The sequence below is a fragment of the Rissa tridactyla genome, chromosome 8 (genome assembly GCF_028500815.1).
Source record: "Rissa tridactyla isolate bRisTri1 chromosome 8, bRisTri1.patW.cur.20221130, whole genome shotgun sequence".
Lineage (NCBI taxonomy): Eukaryota > Metazoa > Chordata > Aves > Charadriiformes > Laridae > Rissa > Rissa tridactyla.
This window is the reverse complement of record NC_071473.1, coordinates 41,845,356-41,867,181: the sequence shown is the minus strand read 5'-3', so window position 1 is coordinate 41,867,181 and position 21,826 is coordinate 41,845,356. Positions and strand designations below refer to the sequence as shown.

The window sequence follows — 21,826 nt, the reverse complement described above, 5'->3', positions numbered from 1 at the left end:
ACACAGAAAATAACCTCTCATGTCTGAAAGCTATTAAGAATAGATACTGCAAGCACAATGGCTACTTCATTGCATTAGGAAAAATGTCAACTGTAGTGAATGGATAAAAAAAAGGCAGCATTTATGTAATAACATCAAGGATAATTTTTGTATTGGATGATTTTTATAATGCTGCAATTATCTCACTAGAAAGGTATAATGTCACTTAACAGGATCCCAGCTATGACTCCGTTTCCTGACACACAGATAAGTACAATTCTGCTGCCACCGAAGTCAAGGAGAAAACAACCATTAACTTCAATAAAGTTATCTCAGGTCCAAGGTAAATGGAGACCTACAGAACAAAACTGTATTGATGTTATGGGATACCATCATTATTTTTCCAGCTACGTGTAAGAGGAAGCTCTTTTACCTCAGGAGTATTTCTAAATATTTCCCTAGATTGCACCCTCAGATGACGCAGAACAAAAATGAAATTTCGTGCACTCTGAAAATTTACATAAACTTCAGATCTGACACTGCATTCATAGCCTGCAACTTGTTTGATTGAATGAAGCCTGCAGACAACAGCTGAAACTGCTTCAATTCAGTGGTAAAAATGACACTTACTTCAGTGGGAGCAAGGCTAGGCCTGATTTTGCCTCTCCAAGAAAAAAGCTGCTCAGTGTAAGAATTTATAGCAGAATGGATTATCTAACATTGAATTGCATATGAGACAGAGACTTTTGCTGTAGTGTATATTCTCTATATTCACAGGCAGTGTTTTAAACAGTCAGTGGTTAATGAAATTAAAATGGATATATATTGCTATTGTCTTTTCTAAGGAAAAAATATCTGCTGCTTTTAAAAAGAAAATATTTTCTAGCTATTGGCAGAGGAAAAGTGAGCTCTTATTCTCCCCAAGCATAAATTGTTTTCAGATCTACTCACCACCAGAGCAGGTTTCTTCTAGCAACACCCATGAATGAACAAAAGCGGAACAGCTGTGTGCCAGCTTATGATTTGGCATGAGGAGTTCATTGTGCTTTTCTCTGTCATTATTTCCGCAAACTCCACAGGTCTTTCCTCTCATCCATGAAGCAACAGTAACCTATAAAATAGCACATCTTTGTAGGGAATACTGGAGTGTTGGTCTGTTACATTGCCAAGGTACTAAACAGAAAGAAAGTAGTAACCTTGAAAGTAAGCCCAATACCTTAAGGATCACACCATCAAAAGTCACTCTCTTCAGTCCATGTGTTGGAGCTTCCACGATAACTGTTGTTCCATTTTTATAAATTTTAACATCGCCTGTAAAAAGATAGTGAATCATAAGGTGATCTGCTTAATTTCAAATTAATAGAGAAACTGAGTAGCACAAAATGCACCATAATGCGTTTTCCTTCACAACGATCATTCTGCTGCTAGTCAGATTTTTTTTTTTTTTTTTTTGTGGAGAGAGAAAGCAAAAATAAAAGAAATTATCTCTCTATTTGTAAAAATATTCTACTGCTGTTACCTATAGTTGGAACTGACTTTTGTGTCCAGTCTGCTAAGTCTCAAAATGATAATGATGTTGGTGGTGATCCAGGTAAATAGCTGAACCAAAGCATCTGACTGTGACTATAACAAGCCCTTTTTTTCTAAACTATCACCAACCTGGTGATATATATAAGAAAGGGCTTTATTTACCTGTCAATTATGCTGGGGGAAAGTAAGAGTGTATATACTATAGGAAACAGGAATGTAAGTCAATACAAATCCAAAGAAAGTAAAGTGTCTAGTTTTTCCTCAGCTTAATCTCACTTGTATTTTCTTGACATAGAGATTTTTCCGTGGAATTTATAAAAGCATCTTGAAGATATTTAGTTCCCAGGTGGAAAAGCGGGTACCACAGCTTACCTTTTTCATACTCAGAAACTCCACTGTGCGACAGAACTGGTTCTTCATTGCATGCTACATGAAGAGATGAATCTGCGGTAGGACAGATTGTGATGTTTCTTCAGAAAAAGAAAAAAAAAAAAGAAACTAGTGGTTAATTTAAAATGTAAAAAGTAGAGATATTTGTGACCAAAACTTGCAGAGAACCAATTTGAATATCTGAATTGCGAATGAATGAATGAGCTGTTTTCTTTCCAAAGTGCAGAATTCATTGGGATGTTGGGTTTTGAGATTCAAACTTTAAAGAAAAGACAGCGTGGAGACTTAATGAGGAGGTTATCAGATGATGGTGACCGTGAAACTGAAGAAAAGAGCAACTAAACCAAAGAGTATCAGCTAATGATTCCTTCTGGAAATCGCATCTTTCCCCAAATATCTGATTGCAAACCAGTTTCACCTAGCTAGACATCTCCCATCCCCAGACTAACTGCCTGAAACTTTATACCTAATTCTTGAGCCCTCAGGATAAACCACACTTACGCTGAGGTTGTATTTATGTGAACCTGTCTTGAGAAAGACTGAGGATCAACCTTTCTGGTAGTAATCATGAACTTTGGGTGTTCTGTACAGTCCTGGGCCACTATGAGGTTGCAGCTTTTATTGAAAGAATATGTACGGCTCACGTGATCGAATGTTTTGAAATCTCTCTCGCTGACTTCGCATGTGGCTGCAAAACAAAACCAGAAAAGAAATGGCAGATGTGACAATGGCATGAATGCTGCTGCAAAGTATTGAAGGCCACCTCTGTGAGATGGCAAACAGGAAAGAAACTTTGACGTCTCCTTGGCAGAAGCTTTCAATGCCACCAGAGTCTGTAAGCACTATAGAATTACTACTAGGTATAGATTATACTAGCATTGATTTTGATTACATGCTAATTACAAAACTGAAGCTAACCGGGACTAAACCGTACCAAATTCTTGAGAAACTAAAAGTAGTAACCATAGTAAAAAGTAGTTCGCATTTCCCGCAGAAGAGCTAGGCACCAACCAGCTGAGACTCACACGACTGCTTTTTGAAAGCCTGCAGTCTGAAAGTTCTGCCCTTTGAAAGGGCAGAAAATACATGATCTGCCTTGTACTCATCATCTGATGCCTCTCAATGCAGAGGTGGCACCTTCTTAGAAGGGCAAAAGACAATCTCTAGGACTTGCAGACAGGAGTGATTCCTGAACTCTGAATATTTACATCAGTTTGAAGACTCTTCATTCACCTACCAACAAACATGCTTTTAAGCGAAGGAACGAGCTGTTGAGAAAACAGGGTTAAAGATGCTATAAGACCACTACAAGGAAATGCAGGGCCAAGTCATGGCAGGGGACAGATCTACAAACATTGCTTATTCATGAGACAAGCATATAAGCAATATTTACATTGATCTTCTTGTGCTATTTGCGAAGCTATTTCAGGAAATACATTCCAGGCAGTGATATCTCGAATCTCGTAAGTTGGAGATGGGCCTAAGGGCAGAGTGAATGGCATTCGGAGTGCCTGATAGTAAAGCGTTACCTGAAAAAGCATAAATGAAAATACATTAAGAGAAATTGAACTATATTGATATGACCGCAAACAAAAAAGACTCTTATCTTGAAAAAAAATCTTGAAGATGCATTTATACAATTGCAGTTGTGTTAGTCTCTCTAGGATGCAGCCAAACCTTAGCTTTTGTGAGCAATCATTGTCTTCTCTTCTAGCCACACTGCTTGACTTTTGAGAAATTATTAAGCACACTGGAAAGTAACCAACATAGATGAGGTTTAAGTGATAATTGAGTGACTTCTTAAAAATATAAGGTAACAAGTTAAGTAACTGAGTAACTCGATGGCTATGTCTGGAAAAGTGAACAGCATCCATTACAGGCTGAAAACTGGCATGATGAGCACTGGGGTAAGATCCCTCACTGTAGCTACAAATTACATTTACCAAGAGAATCAAATGAAGGCCTAGTGTGCCTACTTCTTCATTATCATCTATTAAAGATCCTGCGATACTGAAGCACCATGGAAGGTTAAAGACACACTAATTTCTCTGTGTAAAAATAGCTAGCTGTTATTAATTTTTCAGAGATGCATAGGGGAAATTTTTCAAAGTGGTGCATAGGGATTTGGTGGACAAGGACCAATTAATCAGTGGGATTCTGCACAACCTGGCTGTGCAAGCTTCTCTGAGAATGTAACCGCTCCGGTTTGGTTAAGGCAGAGTTGAATTTGTGGTTGTCATAACTTTCTCGGACCTGTCTCATCAAGCAGGGTTACTGCAGATGTGGGACTTGAGCGCCAACACAAATAGATGTTGCAACGGAGTGCAAGGTGTTCTCAAAGCCTCCATTATCTGCTCTGAGACCCCTATACATCCCACAGAACCAGTCACGCTGGGTAAAATGAATAAAGGTGTGAGTGCAGAGCAGTCATACTTGAGACAATTTGGGCCTAACTGCTGTTCTCAGCACGGAAATAAGGTATTTGACTACGGAGTCTGATTTTCAACTTACTGCTACATTGCACCAAAGCTGCACAAAATCATGAGTTCTCTTGTATGTATTTCAAGACCCATGTAATGTAGTCAGGTATATAGCAGCTTCTCCAAAAGGAAGTGTTTTGCTTTTCTGTCCTTACATTAAGTATCAAAATGTTATTAGTTGAAAATCCATTCAAGGTAAGGAAAAGGAAAATAAAAATTGACACGTACCCCAGGAGCTTTAATTACTGTGTCAATTGTACGTGGAGATGTTGCAGCTGCCCTTACTATAAATTCATGAGATGGATTTCTCTGATGTGCTTCTGAGAAGCCCAACACAAGTGCTGCACCAGGAACGTACTGCATGAATCTAGAGACAAACAAGATGTGACAAACTCAGGTACATGAGCAAAAGCAGACATGGGAGAATGAGGACTACCTGCCATTCTGAAAAATCAGGGAACCGATGGAAGAATTAAAAAGCCAAAGAAATAATACTTTCAGTCAAATTAAATGGTTGGTTTTATCCAGAGAAAAACTGGTTCTATTTTGCTCATTTTAACTGGGTATTTTTTGAGGCTGACTAGAAGAACATTGCAAAACAAAAAGTCATTTTGAACTGAAATATCAAATCATTTAATATGGAAAATAAAATTAAGCATGTCAAGTTTTTAAATATTTGGGAGTATCTTTTAATATGAAACATGTGGAGGAAGTGAACACACTTGCAAAATACTTTTGTGCCACTGAACTTGTGTTTACTACCCAAAAAAGCCCCCAAACACATTTGAGTTGAAGAATTTCATTTAGTTCTTTCAGTGTTTTTATAAAGCCAACTGGTGTAAGAAATACAACATAACAACTTAGGAAAGAGCAAATTACATACACTGTGCTTGTCTTTTTTATCCAGGATGGAAGGTTTCCCCATTGCACCTTCAGCTGCACGGCTGGCTTCTTTGCCAGTTGGCCTGTGGTAGCCATGGCTGCTATCCTGTAGTCCCGGCACTCCTTGCCCCACCTCAGTCTGGCCTTTACAGACAGGGAAAAAGTCACCCAAATTGCAGAAAAGAATCACAGAACCACCCCTGACCATTTCAAAATGCAAGTTTTTCTTCTTTGATGCAACTTTATGTTGATTTCTTATGTTCCCAAGTCTCTGGGTTCATAATCGGTATGTATTTTTTTTTCTAGAAGAAGACTGCAGTATAATTTCTATTAGCCTTCCCCCATACCTCTCGATTTGAACTGCACTCCGCTTTTTGCAATGCTGAAATATCAAGCTGAATTTGTTAATTGCAGCTGCGAGAAGCAGTTGTTTGTAAATTGTTACGCAAAGACCTCTTGCATTAAAAGGCACATGGGAAGCGCAGAACAGGGAGACGTGAAAAAAGAAAAGGAAAGACCTGTTCCTTCATTTATGATGCTCTCTCAAGCATCAACCCGTTACCCAACTTTACTTTTTCTGCCTTTTCATATAAATCCTAAAAAATACAACATTTCAAAGGCATTTGAGTTATAAGTCTTCTGAAATGAATTATATAGAGAAAATCAGACAGATTCTCAGACAAGAAAACTCATAGTAGAGCAAATAATAAATAGGTAGCAATGAAGCAGTCAATTTTTGAAACATTTTTTGTACTTCTACTGGTCATATTTTGATGTATCTTGAAAGTCAATATCTTTTTTTTTTGCCAGTGGCTGATTATTTTTACTTTTTATTTTTAATTCAAAAGAATGGTGAAAGATAGGAACGTTTTCTGAAATTTCACAAACTTCATGAAACATTTCAAAACACGTATGCTTTCCCTGTTTGGTTCTCCTAATCAGCAGGTGCTCTGCACTTATTTAAAAACCTCGGGGCTTTTCAGATGTCTCTCTGGGCGAAGCTGCCCGTGTGCTTACCTGTGCTTTCAGAGGCAGTATTACAGCGTCAGCACATGCTTTCCAATTGGTTTCAGCCAGCTGAACCACAACTAGTTGCACATCAACTTTGGCAGCATCAGAACGAACATATGCTGTAGCTTGATAACCTTGATTTCTGTTGTCACTCCTTACTGCCTGTGCCACAATCGTAATGCCAGGTGGAATTATGTCTCCCAGGAAGTTGCGCTGAAAAACAACCCCCAACCATCTGTGCTTAAGTATTTCTGTGTATTCGCTGGAGAGCCTATGGTCCAGTTTATGCGCACAGATAGCGGGAAGCAGCCCTCGTCCTTCATCAGTTTAGTTTGCTTTACGTATTTCTGTATCACCAATATTTAAGAATAAATTTGGTTGGAATCGTGATTGTTTCATTACCACCATGAATTTTCAAAGACGTGGTTGTTTTGATGTGGATCCAAGACTCTTCCAAATGATCTTTATGCACTTAGTAAGATTTTGTGCATTATTTTAATATTTCAAATAGCTGCCTACAGTACGTACTAGGTATCTTCATAGCAGCGTACACATCCACAACATTACTATACTACAGCTCCTTCAAGCCATTTTTGATTATTTTGAAATCCTTAGTAGCAGAGTTCTCACAGACATTGCCTGCGTTTGCAGAGCTATTTGTTCTATTATTATGTAGATACCTTTACTCAGTACAATTATAGAATACTAAGCGTGTAATAAAGATAAAGATGATCTGTGCTTAATGGGACTCCACATTTACCGATCGGTAATGACCACGGAGAGCCTGATTTTATTTCTACTCTGCATGCACTCATGACCTCAGGTCCACATCTAAAAATAATTAGGCCGGCCTAAGTTAAAAAACCCATTTAAATAAAACCAATTTATTTCCTCCCCATTTTTACCTTAATGAAATTTATTTTTCATTTTGGGCTTTCAGAGGAAAAATAAAATTCTTTCCCCTTTAACTTACAACCCCATTCCCTTCAATTTTTATAATTTCTATATTCAGGCTTTCACATACTGCAAACACCTTTAGAAATGAAGGCAACTACACCCAAGAAACCAGCAAAATAACCCAACTCTTAAAACCAAGGGAATTTGGAAGAAATGTTTTCATGGAGGGAAAACATCTCAGCGGACTTTGACTTTCCATTTACAGACGACTTGGGGCGTACTTCCCGAGCCTAGCCCCTCAGGTAGTTGGGTGCCACCACAGCTACAGCTCCTGCTCAGCAGCCAGCAAAGCCCGGCTGCTCGTTGGTGCCACACAGGCAGCAGCAATACCTCGCGCCTCTGGCTGGAGCCGTGGCTGTGGTGGGTGCCGACTCCTCTGCTCACGTGGCTCCTCCTTGAGCTGTGGCCAGGGTTTTCTCCATGACGGTGGTGGCTACTGCTGCTCCTGCTGCTGCTGACACTGCTGCTGCTGTTGCTGTGGCTGCTTCCCGACTCAGAGGAAGATGAGGATGAGCTGCTTGATATCTTCCGATCCGGATGCTATGAAACAAAAATAGGTTAAAAAGCCATGGCATGGCTTCTGGTTTTGCAGTGTAGGCATCAAAATCAGAGCTATCAGCTTCCCTCTATTGGTGACAGACATATCTAGAGTGTTATTTGTATTATCGTATGCAGACGTGAAATATGTTAGATAGGAATGTGCCTCACATCCACCTGGAACTCTCTGCAATAGGAAGGCTGCATAGACAGTGACTGCAAATGGCAACATCACACTGTCCAGGTCTAGTGTTAGGGAAAATAAAAACTGACACTTCGTAAGTGGTCAAACATTTCCATATTTTTTAGAAATAAAAAAGAGATTACAATTGAATTAAAAACACTGTAAATCATCTTCCTCTTTCATAAGCAGGATATATAATAACATTACAGGTAACACCTACAAAAGCCACAACACTAGTATCATTCCAATATGTACTTAAAGCACCTCTGTGCCATAATGCATACTAAACCTGGTTTCTGATCCTATCCACATACATGGTAATTCTGCCATGATTGCCTAAAAACTGTGGACACAGCTATTCCTATTGGAAGATCCTGCTGTTTTATAATTCCCCCATGGTCTTCGTTAACTTAGCTTTGGGTGTACTACACAGCATTTAGCCCAAAGGTGTCCTAACCAAAATTCGGGGATTGCAAGTGCTGCAACAAAAGAAAGCTGTAGTATAATAGTCGGTATTTTAGTAACAAATCTGCTTATTTTGGCCATCGTCAATGTTGATATTGGACAGTACGGAATGCTAGAGTGAAATGAACCAAAGCCCTTCAGTAATATGCTTGATCATATCAGCTGTAGCCACCACGGGAATGTGCACTTGAATTAAGGACCTACCCGATGGACGTGAGCAGACCTGAAGCGGAGCCGGTATACTTTTGGAAGGTGATATTCCTGCAAAATTCCAAAAGGAGTTACTACCTACAGCTCAGAAAGGATCACCTCCACGCAGAAGTCAAAGCATTAGAAAATTTTACCCATTCTGCAGAAACGTCGTAACCACTGTGACTGTTAAATTGGGAATTGACATGTTTCGGCTCAGCTCGTCTGTCGTATTTGCTGTGGCGATGGGAAGCACCAACGCTTTCACTGCTGCTGCTGGTGCCACTGCTGGTGCTTCTGCTGCTACTGCTGCTACTCTGTGTTTTACGTTTCTGCTCACGGACACTTCTCTCGCCTTCAGCAGCGCTGGCATGTGGAAATGATGTGGTCTTGGACTGCTTCTTAGCCTTATGCTTTACACCAGATGCTTTGCTACTGCTGCTGCTGCTACCTGTGCTGCTGCTGCCTTTGCTGCTGCTCCTACTCCTTCTGCTGCTGCCCTGACTGCTGCTACTCCTGCTTTCGCCACTACTACTGCTGCTACTCCTGCTTTCGCCACTACTACTGCTGCTACTCCTGCTTTCGCCACTACTACTGCTGCTACTGCTGCTGTCCTTGCTGCTGCTACTACTGCTGCTGCTGCTACTACTGCTGCTGCTGCTACTACTGCTGCTGCTGCTGCTGCTTTTGCTACTGCTGCTTTTGCTGCTACTGCTGCTGCTACTACTACTGCTTTTGCCACTACTACTGCTGCTTTTGCCACTACTACTGCTGCTTTTGCTGCCACTGCCACCACTACTGCTGCTGCTGCTACTGCTGCTGCTACTACTGCCACTGTCCCCAAAGGGGTAGAATTTCTTTCCTTTGGCTTTGGACCGTTTTGCTTTCAGATTTATCTGGGTGCCTCCCTGTGATGCTCTGCTGTCGGAGTCGCTGCTGGAGGGGCTGCTCGTTGTACTCTCGGCACTTCCATTGCTGCTGCTGGCACTGGACGATGAGCTTCTGGATTTTCTTGTCCCCTAGTCAATGGTACCATTGGAAAAACAAAAATTATTTTTGTTCTGTGTTCCTGCAGAAGGCTATAAGTAAAATTAGATGCAGAGAGCTATGCATCTCTCTGCTGCCTTAGAAGACAAGATGTAGGCCTGAGAGCGTTCTCACAATACATCACAATAAGCCTAATTCATAACGTGTTAAAACCACACATAAGCAGAACAATACCCCAAACCCTTTTGTGATAATGAACATATGTCGAAATTGTTTCTCATACAATTACTTGTAACTGCTGTCGACAACAGCAGTGCTGTAGCTGTGACTATCTGAGGGCCAGTTGTGTAAGTAGGTGTCTGAGCTTTTTGCCACAGTTGCAGTAGCTGGAAAGAACAGGCTCCCTTTTGGGCATGCAATAGCTATTTTGCATCTTACAAGAGATTTTCTGGAAAAACTACTAAACCAACCTGTTCTTTCTAATGTCCCTCACCTGCGAAAGAGACGAATGCAAACAAAAGACCTGCAGAAAGACTTGTGTACCCAAAAGCCTGTCTTTATTTTCCAATTTTTTATACTATCTAAACAGAGGAGGCTACATGACAAAAGAAATATAAATAACTAAGCTTTGTGTAATGTCTCCCACAAATCTAGAGGTGGATTTTTACAGCACTACCTGGTCACCAGCATCATCAAGTATTTTCTTCACTCTTTTAATTGCTTCTTTGCTGGAAGATACTTGTGCCGCTGGATCTTCAAACGTTACTAAACGTACCATTTTCGTAGGAGCTTGGTCTCCTGCTTGAATTGTGACTTGTATTTTTTCAATAGGTGCCTCTGCGTAAACTGAAATTGCACGACAATTAGTATTACTGTTAGTATTAGCAACTAAATAATAGAATAAGACATTTTTTTGCTATAATTTATTTAGCCATTCTTCCCCAAATGAAAATATAAATGCTCATTTATTATTTTTGGTATTGAGCAACTTTGTTAAAATATTTCTCTAATAGCTAAAGCACATACTAGGAATAACGAAATTTTAAAATGTTAGCATGATAATAGATTCTTTTCAAGTCAATAAACTGAGTGATCAGCAGATTTAAGTCAAGTGAATCAGATTGCTTAACTAGATAACACTATGGGATGGCGAACTAGGCATCAGAAAGGAACTGAGGCTCAACTCTTGAATTGTACAGAATGGTCCAGTGGTTAGGCCATTAGTTTGATACTTGGGAGACCTAGATTCAGTGGCCTGCTGTGCTTTTACTTCTTATGATCATGGATTAAGACATTAAGGACTAGATCGTGGCAGGGTTAATCCATAATTCCCTTTAAGAGGCTGGGTTTTTAGAGTGTAGCTACAGGACACTACATCAGATCTGTTGCCCATGTCCAATTGCTCTGTGCCTGCATCCCAAATCCAATGATTCAGGATGCATCAGACACGCTCTGCAGGCACGGATCAGCTCTGCTTGACGCTGGCCATGCTGAGTGGCATTGCTGGGAGCTGGGAAATCGCTGCTCAGACCAGTGGGGGAGAAAGGGATTCCTGCTACAAGCGTAGAGTGTGGCCAATACTGGCAGGGCTGGTAGGTCTAATGGTAGTTTTAGTGGTACTTAAGATATGAAAGACACGTATATACAAATATATATGTGTATATACACACACCCCTGCCCACCCACCCGTTACTTTCTTTATTGTGCACGGTTATATTTACCTGGCTTGAAGCTCATTCTAAGGGCGTGCTCTCCAACTAGGTAGTAAAGAGGAACATTTTTGATAAATGCTGCATGTACGCTTTTCCTCTCAATGCACACTTGAACCCCAAATGTACTTGCATTGGAGCACACAGACTGGAAAAATGGCTCTTTCCGGGAAGAAGAATATCCAAAGGAAACGGAATTTCCCGCTGAAACATCTTCTGCAGACTGTCTGTGCTATTAGATAATACACACGTCAAGTTCAACTGGGCAACTGTAAGAAGAATACTTGCATGCTATGAGTCCTCTTTCAGTCATAGTTACACGTACTCTGCAGGAGGAATTAACCGGCTTATTTGCAATGGGAAGGCCATGTCATAGAACAACTTGGTTTTCAATTGGACAAAATTATTAACAGAATGGCTTGATTAGATTATCTAGAGTTAAAAGAGCTTCAGGCTACAAGAATGGAACATTATATCACAAGTTAATTCTAAATATTTAATTTTGTTTTCCTGGACTATTAGACAGTGTTAACAGGTTCTTGATAAATCTGAGCATGCTCTAGAGTGACTGGAGTTACTTCCTTTGATTTACGATTGGGTCAAACAGCAGAACCTTCATCTATGTCCATGAAAATTCTGTCCCAGTTGAGGTCTGACAGGAATGTGAGACTATGTCAGCTAGATGGTCAAAGCATATCAGATGTTAGAAATTTCCACACAAAACTATGCCATTTACATGTGCTAAGCAATGCTTGCAGAAGAACAAAATTACAATTAATTAAGACTAGAATCAAATCCATGAAATGAAAACTATGATTTCCTGAAGCAAGGAAGCAAATAGCTAAAGACACATAATCATAAGCTTTCGTTTCACATGTAATACAGGTTTGCAATTAATTTTTTATTCAGTTTATCATGTCTCACAAGATTCCAAACTTATATGAACCTCACTGGAAAACTGGAATTTTAATGCTAATCTTTTCTTTCCAAAGGAAATTCTAATGATACTGGGAATTGCTCCAGTTAGTGCCATTTTTCAGTTTCTGTTAATTTAAGAATAACTGCGGAGTGCTGAGTTTTCAGGAAGGGCAGCCCAGAGGCACAAAGCAGAACTTTGCTTGTTCCAGGATATTGGAAACTCCTCTCTATTGACTTCTCCATAGGAAAGTCCTATACTCATCCTCTGTTCGTCTCTTATTTTATCTGAAAACCCTTCAGAGTTGCAGGACAACAATGAAACCAGAACAGGACAGTGTATTCCTCACCTCTGTCAGTCTTTCACTGAATGAATTGTCACGGTGACACCTTCACAATGCTGCCCATCATAGAAAGCCTGTACTGGCTTTTACGGAAAACTGTAGCTGAGGAAGTCATTTGACTTGACACACAAACTGCCAGCCATCCTTGAATCAGAATGCTTATAAGTGTTAAATTTGGCTCTACAAGTTGAGCAATGGAGCATCCCATGGAACATTTGTGGCTGCCCCAGGAATGTGATGCCTGCATAATGGTTGCAAAGTATTTTAAAGATTGTGGGCCTATCCTGTAGATGGCAGTGTAAAATTAATTACCAAACAAAATGCTTTTGCATTTGAAAAAGTGTTGCAAGTCTGATGTATTACACTCCAGATCTTAAAATAATGTCACTAAAGGGCTATTTGTGTTATTAGATTGAACCTGACTTATTTTGAGCTAAGCAGCATCGGTCAGAGATGAATTGTACATTTTCCTATGGAGAAAAGAAATGGTCTCCCACTGATTAAAAGCCCAAAAAAGAATAGTCAGACACTACATCATTTACCCTGATGTTATCAGTCTCGCCTGATGCAGAATCTGAATCGAAGGACATCTTCATTATGTCAGGCACTGCTTCAGGTAGAAGAACCGGAGTCATCTTACTAGCAGCCAAATCCCCAATATTTCGTGTAACAGCGAATGTCTTAGACCTGCAGAATAAACATTAGAGGAAACCTGTATCGATAAAGCACTGCTGAGGAAAAGACCTGAATAATGCCTTGCAGCACGTACTCAGCAACAAGTATCATAGCTCGCAAATTGCTTTACAGATATTTACAGCATCTTTCCTGTTAGTTGTATTTTTAAGGACTGGTAAGAGTGAATAAAGACATGGACCGATCTCAGGGGCAGATAGCTCAGTGAGGCTTTTAGGATCACGTGTACAGCTTAAATGCATTGCAGCTGATGGGATGTCTGTATGCTTAACACCTTGAAGAACAGCCCACTTACTTAGAAGCCTGGCTGTGGTTTTACATTATTAAATGTTTGAGTCTTCTATTTTGATCTTCTGGACTTTTAAATTTTTAAACTCATCTTCTGTGTGCTCATTGCTAAACTTTGTTCTCATTTCCTTTGACATAATATTTGGGAAAATACTGCCATATTCAAAAAACAACCCGGGAATTGGTGGCTACTGTATATGCATTCCTGTGCAACTTTTGTTAAAGCAGAATTAAAGGAGGCTGAAATCATCAAAGTAAGCATCTCCAGCTTGATATAAATTCAGCGGTACTCATGGCTTGGCCATGGCTTGGCCATACATCACCGAGAGATGTGTAGGAAGGTTGAGAGCTTATTTACGTAAATGTGTTCAGTACCTTGTATCCAGTGTTGTGGACTCTAAGAGTCTTACTCAGGATCCAAGATGAGTGATATAAGGTGCAGCATGAGATTGAGACTCACAGCTAAACATCCTGACCCCCTGGCTCCATACCCCACGTTCTTCATGGAGGTTGTTACAGTGCTGTGATAATTATGAGTTTTGTTTTGTGTCAGAGAAACATCTTGAACGCTGAACGCTTTTGGGAAATTAAAATCCATTTCCCCCACCTATAAGCATTGTACTAACTCTACCTTATTAGCTGTTTATCAGTGCTAACATCCAGCTCAAAATTCCCCATGTGCTGTTTCTCAAGTATGAAGTTGATCTTCTTGCCCTGGGGCTTTTGTGGTCTGCCAATGAAGGTGGCCTTTGTGACAGTGAATGGAAAGATGGTCTGCAAAATGGTCTCTATTTTAATATCGCCCACACTGCACTAGCCTAAGCAATTCCAATCTACCCTATTTGAAAGATGATTCTGTATTCATTTGATAGCCATCTCTTCCTCTTGAAGGCTCCTACCGTGCTGTGTGCACTGTAAAGCACACAATTGCTCTTCATGTGGAACACCTCAATAAAACGTGCGTCACCTGTGGGCTTTGTTTTCTTTTCCATCTCTCTCTTTTTTTAGATAAGGACATGACAGCAATGCTCCACGCTGGGTGATAGGAGAACCTTGAAGAATGGAATCTGAAATAAAATATTCTCCCTAACAAGCTAAGGGGATGAAAGAAAATACAAATCAACTTGCATTTCAGATGGCTCATCTGGGTAAAGGGACAAAAAGGGAAATGGCTTTTATTTTAATCCCATTCAATAATTCAAATGACCACTGAACTGCAGTCTGGGTCTCCAAGCAGAAAGCCCTGGGGTTTCTTTTCCAATTTTTTTCAGTATTTTTTATGCCAATAGTCTACTCCTGCCACCTAATGAAAGTGGAGGATCGATTCCTCCCTGTTGAGCACAGAGAGCCGACAAATGTAGCTGCATCACAGGTGACACATGTCAATGTCTGCAGAATCACACGGCACAGTAAAAATAGGCTACAAGAGCCAGCTCTGGTGCTTTAACAAGAAAAACAGTCACAAAGAAGGCCTAAAGCTATGGTATGAAAGAATCTGTTCTCTCTGATCCACACAAGGGAGAAAAAATAAAAAGGAGATTTTCCAATATGTATTAGTGTATTTTTTGGATGAGAGAAGCAGCTGTGCTATAGTATAAGCCAAATTCACTGCAGGGGTAAGGGACAAGCAATTCAGCTGTGTTGGGTCCACTGATCTTTCACCGAGTGTGGCCTTACCTACATCCCTAACACGGGGACAGAAGAGCTCAATGTCTGTTTAAAACAAAACAAAAAAAAACAATGAAAAACTATTTTCCCAGGTTTTAAAGCCCAGCATGACATTGCATCTAAATAAATGAGAAGCAAGAGACAATCCTCCAACCAGATATTTAGCTCTCTTTCTGCTGTGGTGAAATGAAAATTTCTGCCTTTCCTACGCACCATCCTTCTGACCTCGGCACCAAGGTGTTACAAAACCAGAGACCTCGAGCGTCAGCAGTTTCCCTTCTCTGTCCCCAAATACACCGTGCTGCCTTCGAGCTCACAGCATATGCTGGCTCTCCTGTGTTTTCTGCCACGCATGCTGTATGCATGTCGTACACAGTGTTGTAATTTTGTAATTCATCTTATAAATAAGATGCCCATGTGAAGCAATTTCTGCTTATCCTACACTTAAAACAAGCAAAAAAACCCCTATGATACCAGCTCTATTCAAGATTATGTATATACTTCAGTAGCCTGTCATTATGAATATGTGATATATTTGCAAAGTGCATTCTCTGGCAGCTCTCCATATTTATACTTTAATCACAGGGCTCTTATTTTCCCTGAAATTTATTTGATTTTTACTTCTTCCCGTAAATTTTGTTTAAAAGTATGTTTAAGTAGCCATCTGTAGTATACTAAATAATTATGTTAAAAGAGCCTTAAAAATAACTATTATTTTTAATTAAATTTAACTTTGATGGCGTTGAATTGAAACACATGCTATATACTCTCTCTATGGTATGGTTAATTATTTTGCTCTGATTTTTGCTATAGAGAAAGTTGAGTCCTTAATGTGCTGATTTGTCTTGGGAATGCAATCTCTCTATCACCGAAGTTTTCATTATTTTTTTCTTTAGAGTCTGCAATTGCTCGCCTGAGTTTCTCTTCGGCTCCTGAAAATTTATATAAATCCCACAGCTGTGACAGGTTATAACCTGTACAGTGTGTAGGATATAACTGAACTTAATGCTATTGAAGACTGTTTGCTTCCTGCGTCTGGATGTGAGAGATGAAGGGGAAAATAATATCACATCCTGACGAGCTTTAATGACATGGTACTATAGAAGGTAGCCCACTGACCATCAAAACCAAGTGTCCAATACTAAAATATTTTGAACAGAGCTCAGAAACAAATGAAAGCGCAATAGCTTTCTAGAACCATTTCTTTAAATGGGGAATTTAAAGCTAACAAGGGAATGTGTCAGAATACATCTAAAATATTGAATTCAATAGGCTTTTTACTGTGGACCTATGCAAAAGGAAGAGAAAGACTATGTTAAACTAAGATTTTTGACTTATTCTATATAGAATATATACGCAACCTTTCTTTCTCTATCATGTCTACTTGTTTCTCTTCATACCTTTAAGATTTTACTTTGCTTGTTCTTTGACCTCCTCAGTGATGTGGTTCAATGTTACATTCTCTAGTTATTGCTTTGCCTTCACTTGCAGTCATTGCTGTTTCATTGCTCTGTGTGATTTCCACCGACCATTTGTTTTGTAACAGTGAACAGGAATGCTTTTTGGAGAAAAATTGATGGTGCTAAAAGTTAGCTGGTGAGTATTAGCTTTCTCATATACTTGGCATTATAGAGCCATTTCCGACTGACTACTACACTTTATAAATGATAATGCTGCAGGGTCTAGAGCAGGGCTTGGGCTGGAACTCATGGACTCCCCTGCTGTAATCCCCTGCCTCTGATACCGACTTGCTTTATGCTTTCTGGCAATGCATTTAACCCTTTTTCTGTCTGATTTGATTTCCCCTTAAGTCAAAGGAGGAAAATATTTTTTATTTTGCTTTGCAGGGAGGATCCTTCCGGTAAAGTTTTTAGCTCTGCTTGAGGCTCCAAACTCCCTATCAGTGTCCAATATTCTCATTTCAGTTCAGCATCTTTATTGAGTTCATTAATATCTGCCTCACCCTCTCCAACAGTGAGAGCTAGTGAGAGCAGGTGCCTGCTGTCCCTGATGACCTTGGGAGCGGACTGACCACGTCTTCACAAGAAATCGAACAAGACTTTTGTGCTGTGGTACCCCAGCAGCTTATACACAGCTAACGGATGCTCTATGAACTGCCGAAACGCTCCCTCCTCTGCATGGAGAACCTCATTACAGTCATGTTTTATGGAGCAAAGGCATCATCTCAGGGAGGAGGATGTGATGTCAAATACCTGATAGGATGGTCTGTGACCATTGAAGGGCAAGGGAGAACGATGATTAGCCTCTGTGGTGGCTAAACTGAGGAGACCTGCAGAGCTGCTCTGGGCCAGCAGCCATGAATGCTAATTGCAGCTGGATCAAGCAACTGAGTTCTCTTGTTACGGCTGTATTCCTAGAGCAGAAACTTGTTAACATTTCTGTGGATTGTATAATAGCTGATTTCTTTTGTCAGTGATGCTTTTTCCTTTGTGATGAATTTTCAGCTTGTCTTTCTCGGTATTTTTTCATGTGTGTATGTGAAAGTTTTCTAAGCTTTGGTCTACTGCTTTGATTCCTTGGACGTACTCTTTCTGTTTCCTCCCTCTCTTTATGCTTGTATTTCCATCTGTTTTCATTTGTTTGGCATCTGGCTACAATAGTTTTCCAGAGTGTATTGTAATTGCAAGCACTGATAATAAATCAACTAGACCTAACAGGCAAGAAAACCAAATGGCAGCCACAGGGAAACAAGGTAAAAACACAAGAAACACCAAGTTCTCTACGCTTCAAGGCACCAAATGGGTTATCTGTTATAACTGATAGGATTCAGCTGGCTTATAATTTACCTAGTGTCTCCAGTCCAAATATATGTATTGGGATAGAAATTTTATGCCATGTGTGTTTCAAACAGCTTATGGGTCTTAAGAACTGAAAAATGGTCCTAAAGGGGATTTTCAGGTGAAGACCACAGGAAGTAAAGCATATTTTCAAGCAAAGCTTTGGTACATGTCATTTCATTTAAATTAAATAAACTACACCAATCATTGCCAGTTACCCAAGCTGTCAGTCAAAGGCAAGATCCCTGAGCAAATGTTCTGTTTTATTTGGAAAGACTCTGCATTGCTACATAGAAAGATAATGAGTGCTATGTCTTACCTTACTGTAATTATGTTAGTCTCATCTTTACAGGGTGGAATTTCAATTTTGATATTTTTTTCCTTCATAAGGGCAGTGGCAACAACATTCACAGGTACATGAGCGTTCATTTTGGTGTGTGCTTCCAGCCCTGCCTGGATCATGCGTGTGTTGATCCCCATTACAAAGGTCATCTCCTTAGCCATGCTGAAAAGGTAGAATGAGGGTAAAATTATGTTCATACAGCAAACAGCTGTTGAATTTTTATGGCCTCTGTCACTTGGAAATATGGTTCTTTAATTTTATAATAAATATTTACCTTAGACTCGTTTTGGATCGCAGCCTAATGTTGGCATTCAGTAACTCAGTCAATCTGAAATCAGACTTTGGAGAAGGTGTAATCTGAGCTTGAACTATTAGAAAGAAAGCAAAAAAAAAAGTGTTAAAAATCCCCCCAGTCCTCACCTGCATGTTTGTATTGCTCGTCTTGAAATACGTTACCATTTCCTGCAACTTTAGTGACAGAAGAGTAATAGAAGCTGGTCTCCATTGGGAACCCCGTGCAGGTAGGCACAATATGACGGATCTCAGAGGACAGCAAAGCCTTGGTCCACTGCCTCCCTACACCACTTTGAAGGCTACTGATTATTCTCCTTATCGAAGGGATTTTTTCATCAGGTCCATACCATGCCTGTAATTACAGAATTCAACTTGTCTAAACAAGCACAACTTGAACATCGTGATCCGTGTCATTAGCTATGCCTCAGGGGAAAGTCTGCCAGCAGCGATTATAGCTAACCCTGATCAAAGCTTGACCTTATTTGCCTTGATTAATACTAAAGACAAAAAACCCTCTTGAATTAAAAATTTTAAAAAAGGGAGAGAATGCGTGAAAGAAACAGTATGTTAAAGCTTTTGATGCTTGGGTGGTGGCGTTTTCAAAACAATACCTGCAATGCATTTTGGATGGCGTTTTTATCAAGTCCACCAAAGAACAACTCTTGGCCAAACATCTTCAAGTAGCCTGATGCAAATGGTTTGTCACTGGAGAATGCCTTCCAGTCAGAGAGCTGTGCGAAAAGAGGAAGAAAGTCTGATTCTCAGTAACATTTGAGGAAGCAATACCTTAGAGATTTTCTTTTCCCTGAGGATTTACCGTTTTCAGGATTTCCTTGAAGTTATAGTCAGTCTCCCAGTCCCTGTCAGGGGAGTAACCTTTAGCAAACATCTCTTGCAGTCCTTCAACCGTTATTCCCACCTGTGGGAAGAAGTCAAGTGTAAATGCCAATTGGACGATGGTCATAAGAATTGATGAGAGGCCAAACTGTGGGTATACCCAATTACCTCCACGGGATCAGCCACTTTTCCAAGGAAATGCGTCCGCAGCTGGGACATTGCCATTGTTGGAATTAAGCTGCCTGCATTATTCAATACCAAATATTTAGCTGCCAGTCCACTCATAAGGAACTCTGCAGAGAAACAGGCAGTAAAACACAGCACAGTTAGTTTTTAAAGCCACAGTGTGCAGATTGTATCAATTTACAAATTGCATAATTCAACTGATACAGCACGATATGAGAAAGGCCAGAAAACCCGGCTATAAAGCTGATGTTATAAAACAGTCATAAACAGAATATTCTGCATTTTTTAACTATTAATGGGCAAAATTACAAGCCCCCTGCTCACTGTGTGTTTGTTATGCTATTTTTCCAGTTGCTTCTGCTATATCATTTACATCCGGTCAGATTCCGTAACGTCAGCTTATGAAATGCTTTTATGAGACATCATTTAGGGCAACTTGACAATGGGGATCAGAAACGGAAACAGATTTGCTATCCTTTGCTAATAGTTTGGGGAAAGCGACATAGATGTCCTATAAGGACAGATGGTGAGGTGTAGATTTATCTCTCAAATGACTCAGAGGCAATTTGATTCTTCTAGTTCCAAATGCCCTAACTCCTTCCATGAAATGCACTAATTCTTAAGTAATTGTTAACCATTGAGGGAACTTCGAGCAAACATAATTTGCATCTATTTATTTTCTCTACTTTAGGTTTATCATCCATAATGTTCTTAGATACAGATAATCAGTGTAGAGCACAGTCATATATTCTTCCCGATCTTGGCACAGGTCTATACAGTCCTGTTTTCTGAGTTAAAGTGATCTCAAGGCTTTTCTCATTTTCCTCAGGTTTCAAGAGGAACAAGACTGACATGTTGTGCCTGACATGTGACAGGCATCCCTGTTGTGCTTCCTTTCTTCCAACCCTCCTCCCCCCTCTCTTCCTTTACTAGTTGGAAGAGAGGGAAGTATTTTAGGAGTCCCTATGTTAAATTTCTGCTCTGCTGATGTTAATGGGCACCATATATTGACTAAATCCAAGCACCACCAGAAATCAACTTTGTGAATCCAGGATAATTGCAGAGCCCTGGAAAATCCAGACCAATAATTTCAGGAACTGTACAGAAATGTTTGATGAATTGTAGGATATATATTTTCAAGCATTATGGGAGGGAGTGAGTCTTTGACCTCTTTCCAGAAAAGTAACGCCTAAATTCTCAGAAATTATTTGGCCAAAAGTTGAAGAAAAGATTATCACTTGGTTCACGAATGTGGGGCGTTATGAATGCTCATGTCCATATTACTCCCCTAGTACCAGCCTCTGTGTTTCAGATAGTATCTATCTCACCTGTGAGTCAACACCTTCCCATTCTCTTTTGAATCCATGCATGCAGACTGGGGTCTCAATGGTTGTTTACCCTCGCTTACTCCTCACACTAGATGTTTTGGATAAGATTACTGGGACTGACTTAGATTTCTAATTTCTCAGGACAGATTCCAACTTTTCATGTATTTAAGAAACAGTCTGTTGGAAAAGCAATCCACTTAGTCTGCTAAATCTGTATGAACTGGCATTTCACTACATCGCCTTCACTCTTTTGCTGTACGAAGCTCTGGTGCTACCCAAAGCGCAAGGCACTATCTACCTACAACCTACGTGGTTCAGTAACAGCTCCTACAATCAGAATACAGGTATTTATGCCACCCCACTGAGGGCAGAGGAATCAGTGGAGAACCTTCAACAGACAGCAAGGAGAGATGAGAAAAGCTCACATTTTAATGCTGTTCCTATAGAAAATAAAAAGCAAAGCAATGCCACACTGGGACGTTACTAATCAGATGACTTGAGACTTGGAAATGTGAAGACTACTTTTTCTCCAATGAGCTTAGCCAGAACAGTTCTAGGTGTCACATGGACTGAACACTACAATGAGACATGGTACTTTTAGTCATTTTCTTAAGGTTCTCTATTTTTTCGTGCTCTAACCCATGAAAACTTTAGTTAAAAAGTTAAAAAAGCCCAACCATGGTACTTACTGATACTTAATAAGAAGTGTTGCTTATAAATGATTAAATGATTATACAGAATTGATTGACTTGAAGAGAGCAGGGATATTTTCCATACCTCAGGTATTACACAGCTCTAATGCTCTAAGAAAATATTTACCAATGAAAAATCG

At 39.9% G+C, this 21,826-nt stretch overlaps 1 protein-coding gene across 1 annotated transcript in view; it reads right to left on the bottom strand.

Annotated features, from left to right (window-relative positions):
* LOC128913941 (vitellogenin-1-like) overlaps positions 1-21,826 on the bottom strand; it is a 42,851-nt gene that overhangs the window by 3,708 nt on the left and 17,317 nt on the right. Inside the window, exons 14-34 of the mRNA XM_054212337.1 lie at positions 19,649-19,773; positions 19,461-19,562; positions 19,255-19,374; positions 18,806-18,995; positions 18,624-18,717; positions 18,326-18,511; positions 13,102-13,246; positions 11,313-11,532; positions 10,268-10,437; positions 9,197-9,623; positions 8,760-9,070; positions 8,620-8,676; positions 7,560-7,769; positions 6,279-6,485; positions 5,263-5,405; positions 4,608-4,746; positions 3,293-3,428; positions 2,401-2,587; positions 1,882-1,979; positions 1,196-1,290; positions 931-1,090 (exon numbers count right to left, since the gene is read on the bottom strand). Coding sequence (XP_054068312.1) covers positions 931-1,090; positions 1,196-1,290; positions 1,882-1,979; positions 2,401-2,587; positions 3,293-3,428; positions 4,608-4,746; positions 5,263-5,405; positions 6,279-6,485; positions 7,560-7,769; positions 8,620-8,676; positions 8,760-9,070; positions 9,197-9,623; positions 10,268-10,437; positions 11,313-11,532; positions 13,102-13,246; positions 18,326-18,511; positions 18,624-18,717; positions 18,806-18,995; positions 19,255-19,374; positions 19,461-19,562; positions 19,649-19,773 — 3,522 coding nt within the window. The remainder of the gene's footprint in view (positions 1-930; positions 1,091-1,195; positions 1,291-1,881; positions 1,980-2,400; positions 2,588-3,292; positions 3,429-4,607; positions 4,747-5,262; positions 5,406-6,278; positions 6,486-7,559; positions 7,770-8,619; positions 8,677-8,759; positions 9,071-9,196; positions 9,624-10,267; positions 10,438-11,312; positions 11,533-13,101; positions 13,247-18,325; positions 18,512-18,623; positions 18,718-18,805; positions 18,996-19,254; positions 19,375-19,460; positions 19,563-19,648; positions 19,774-21,826) is intronic.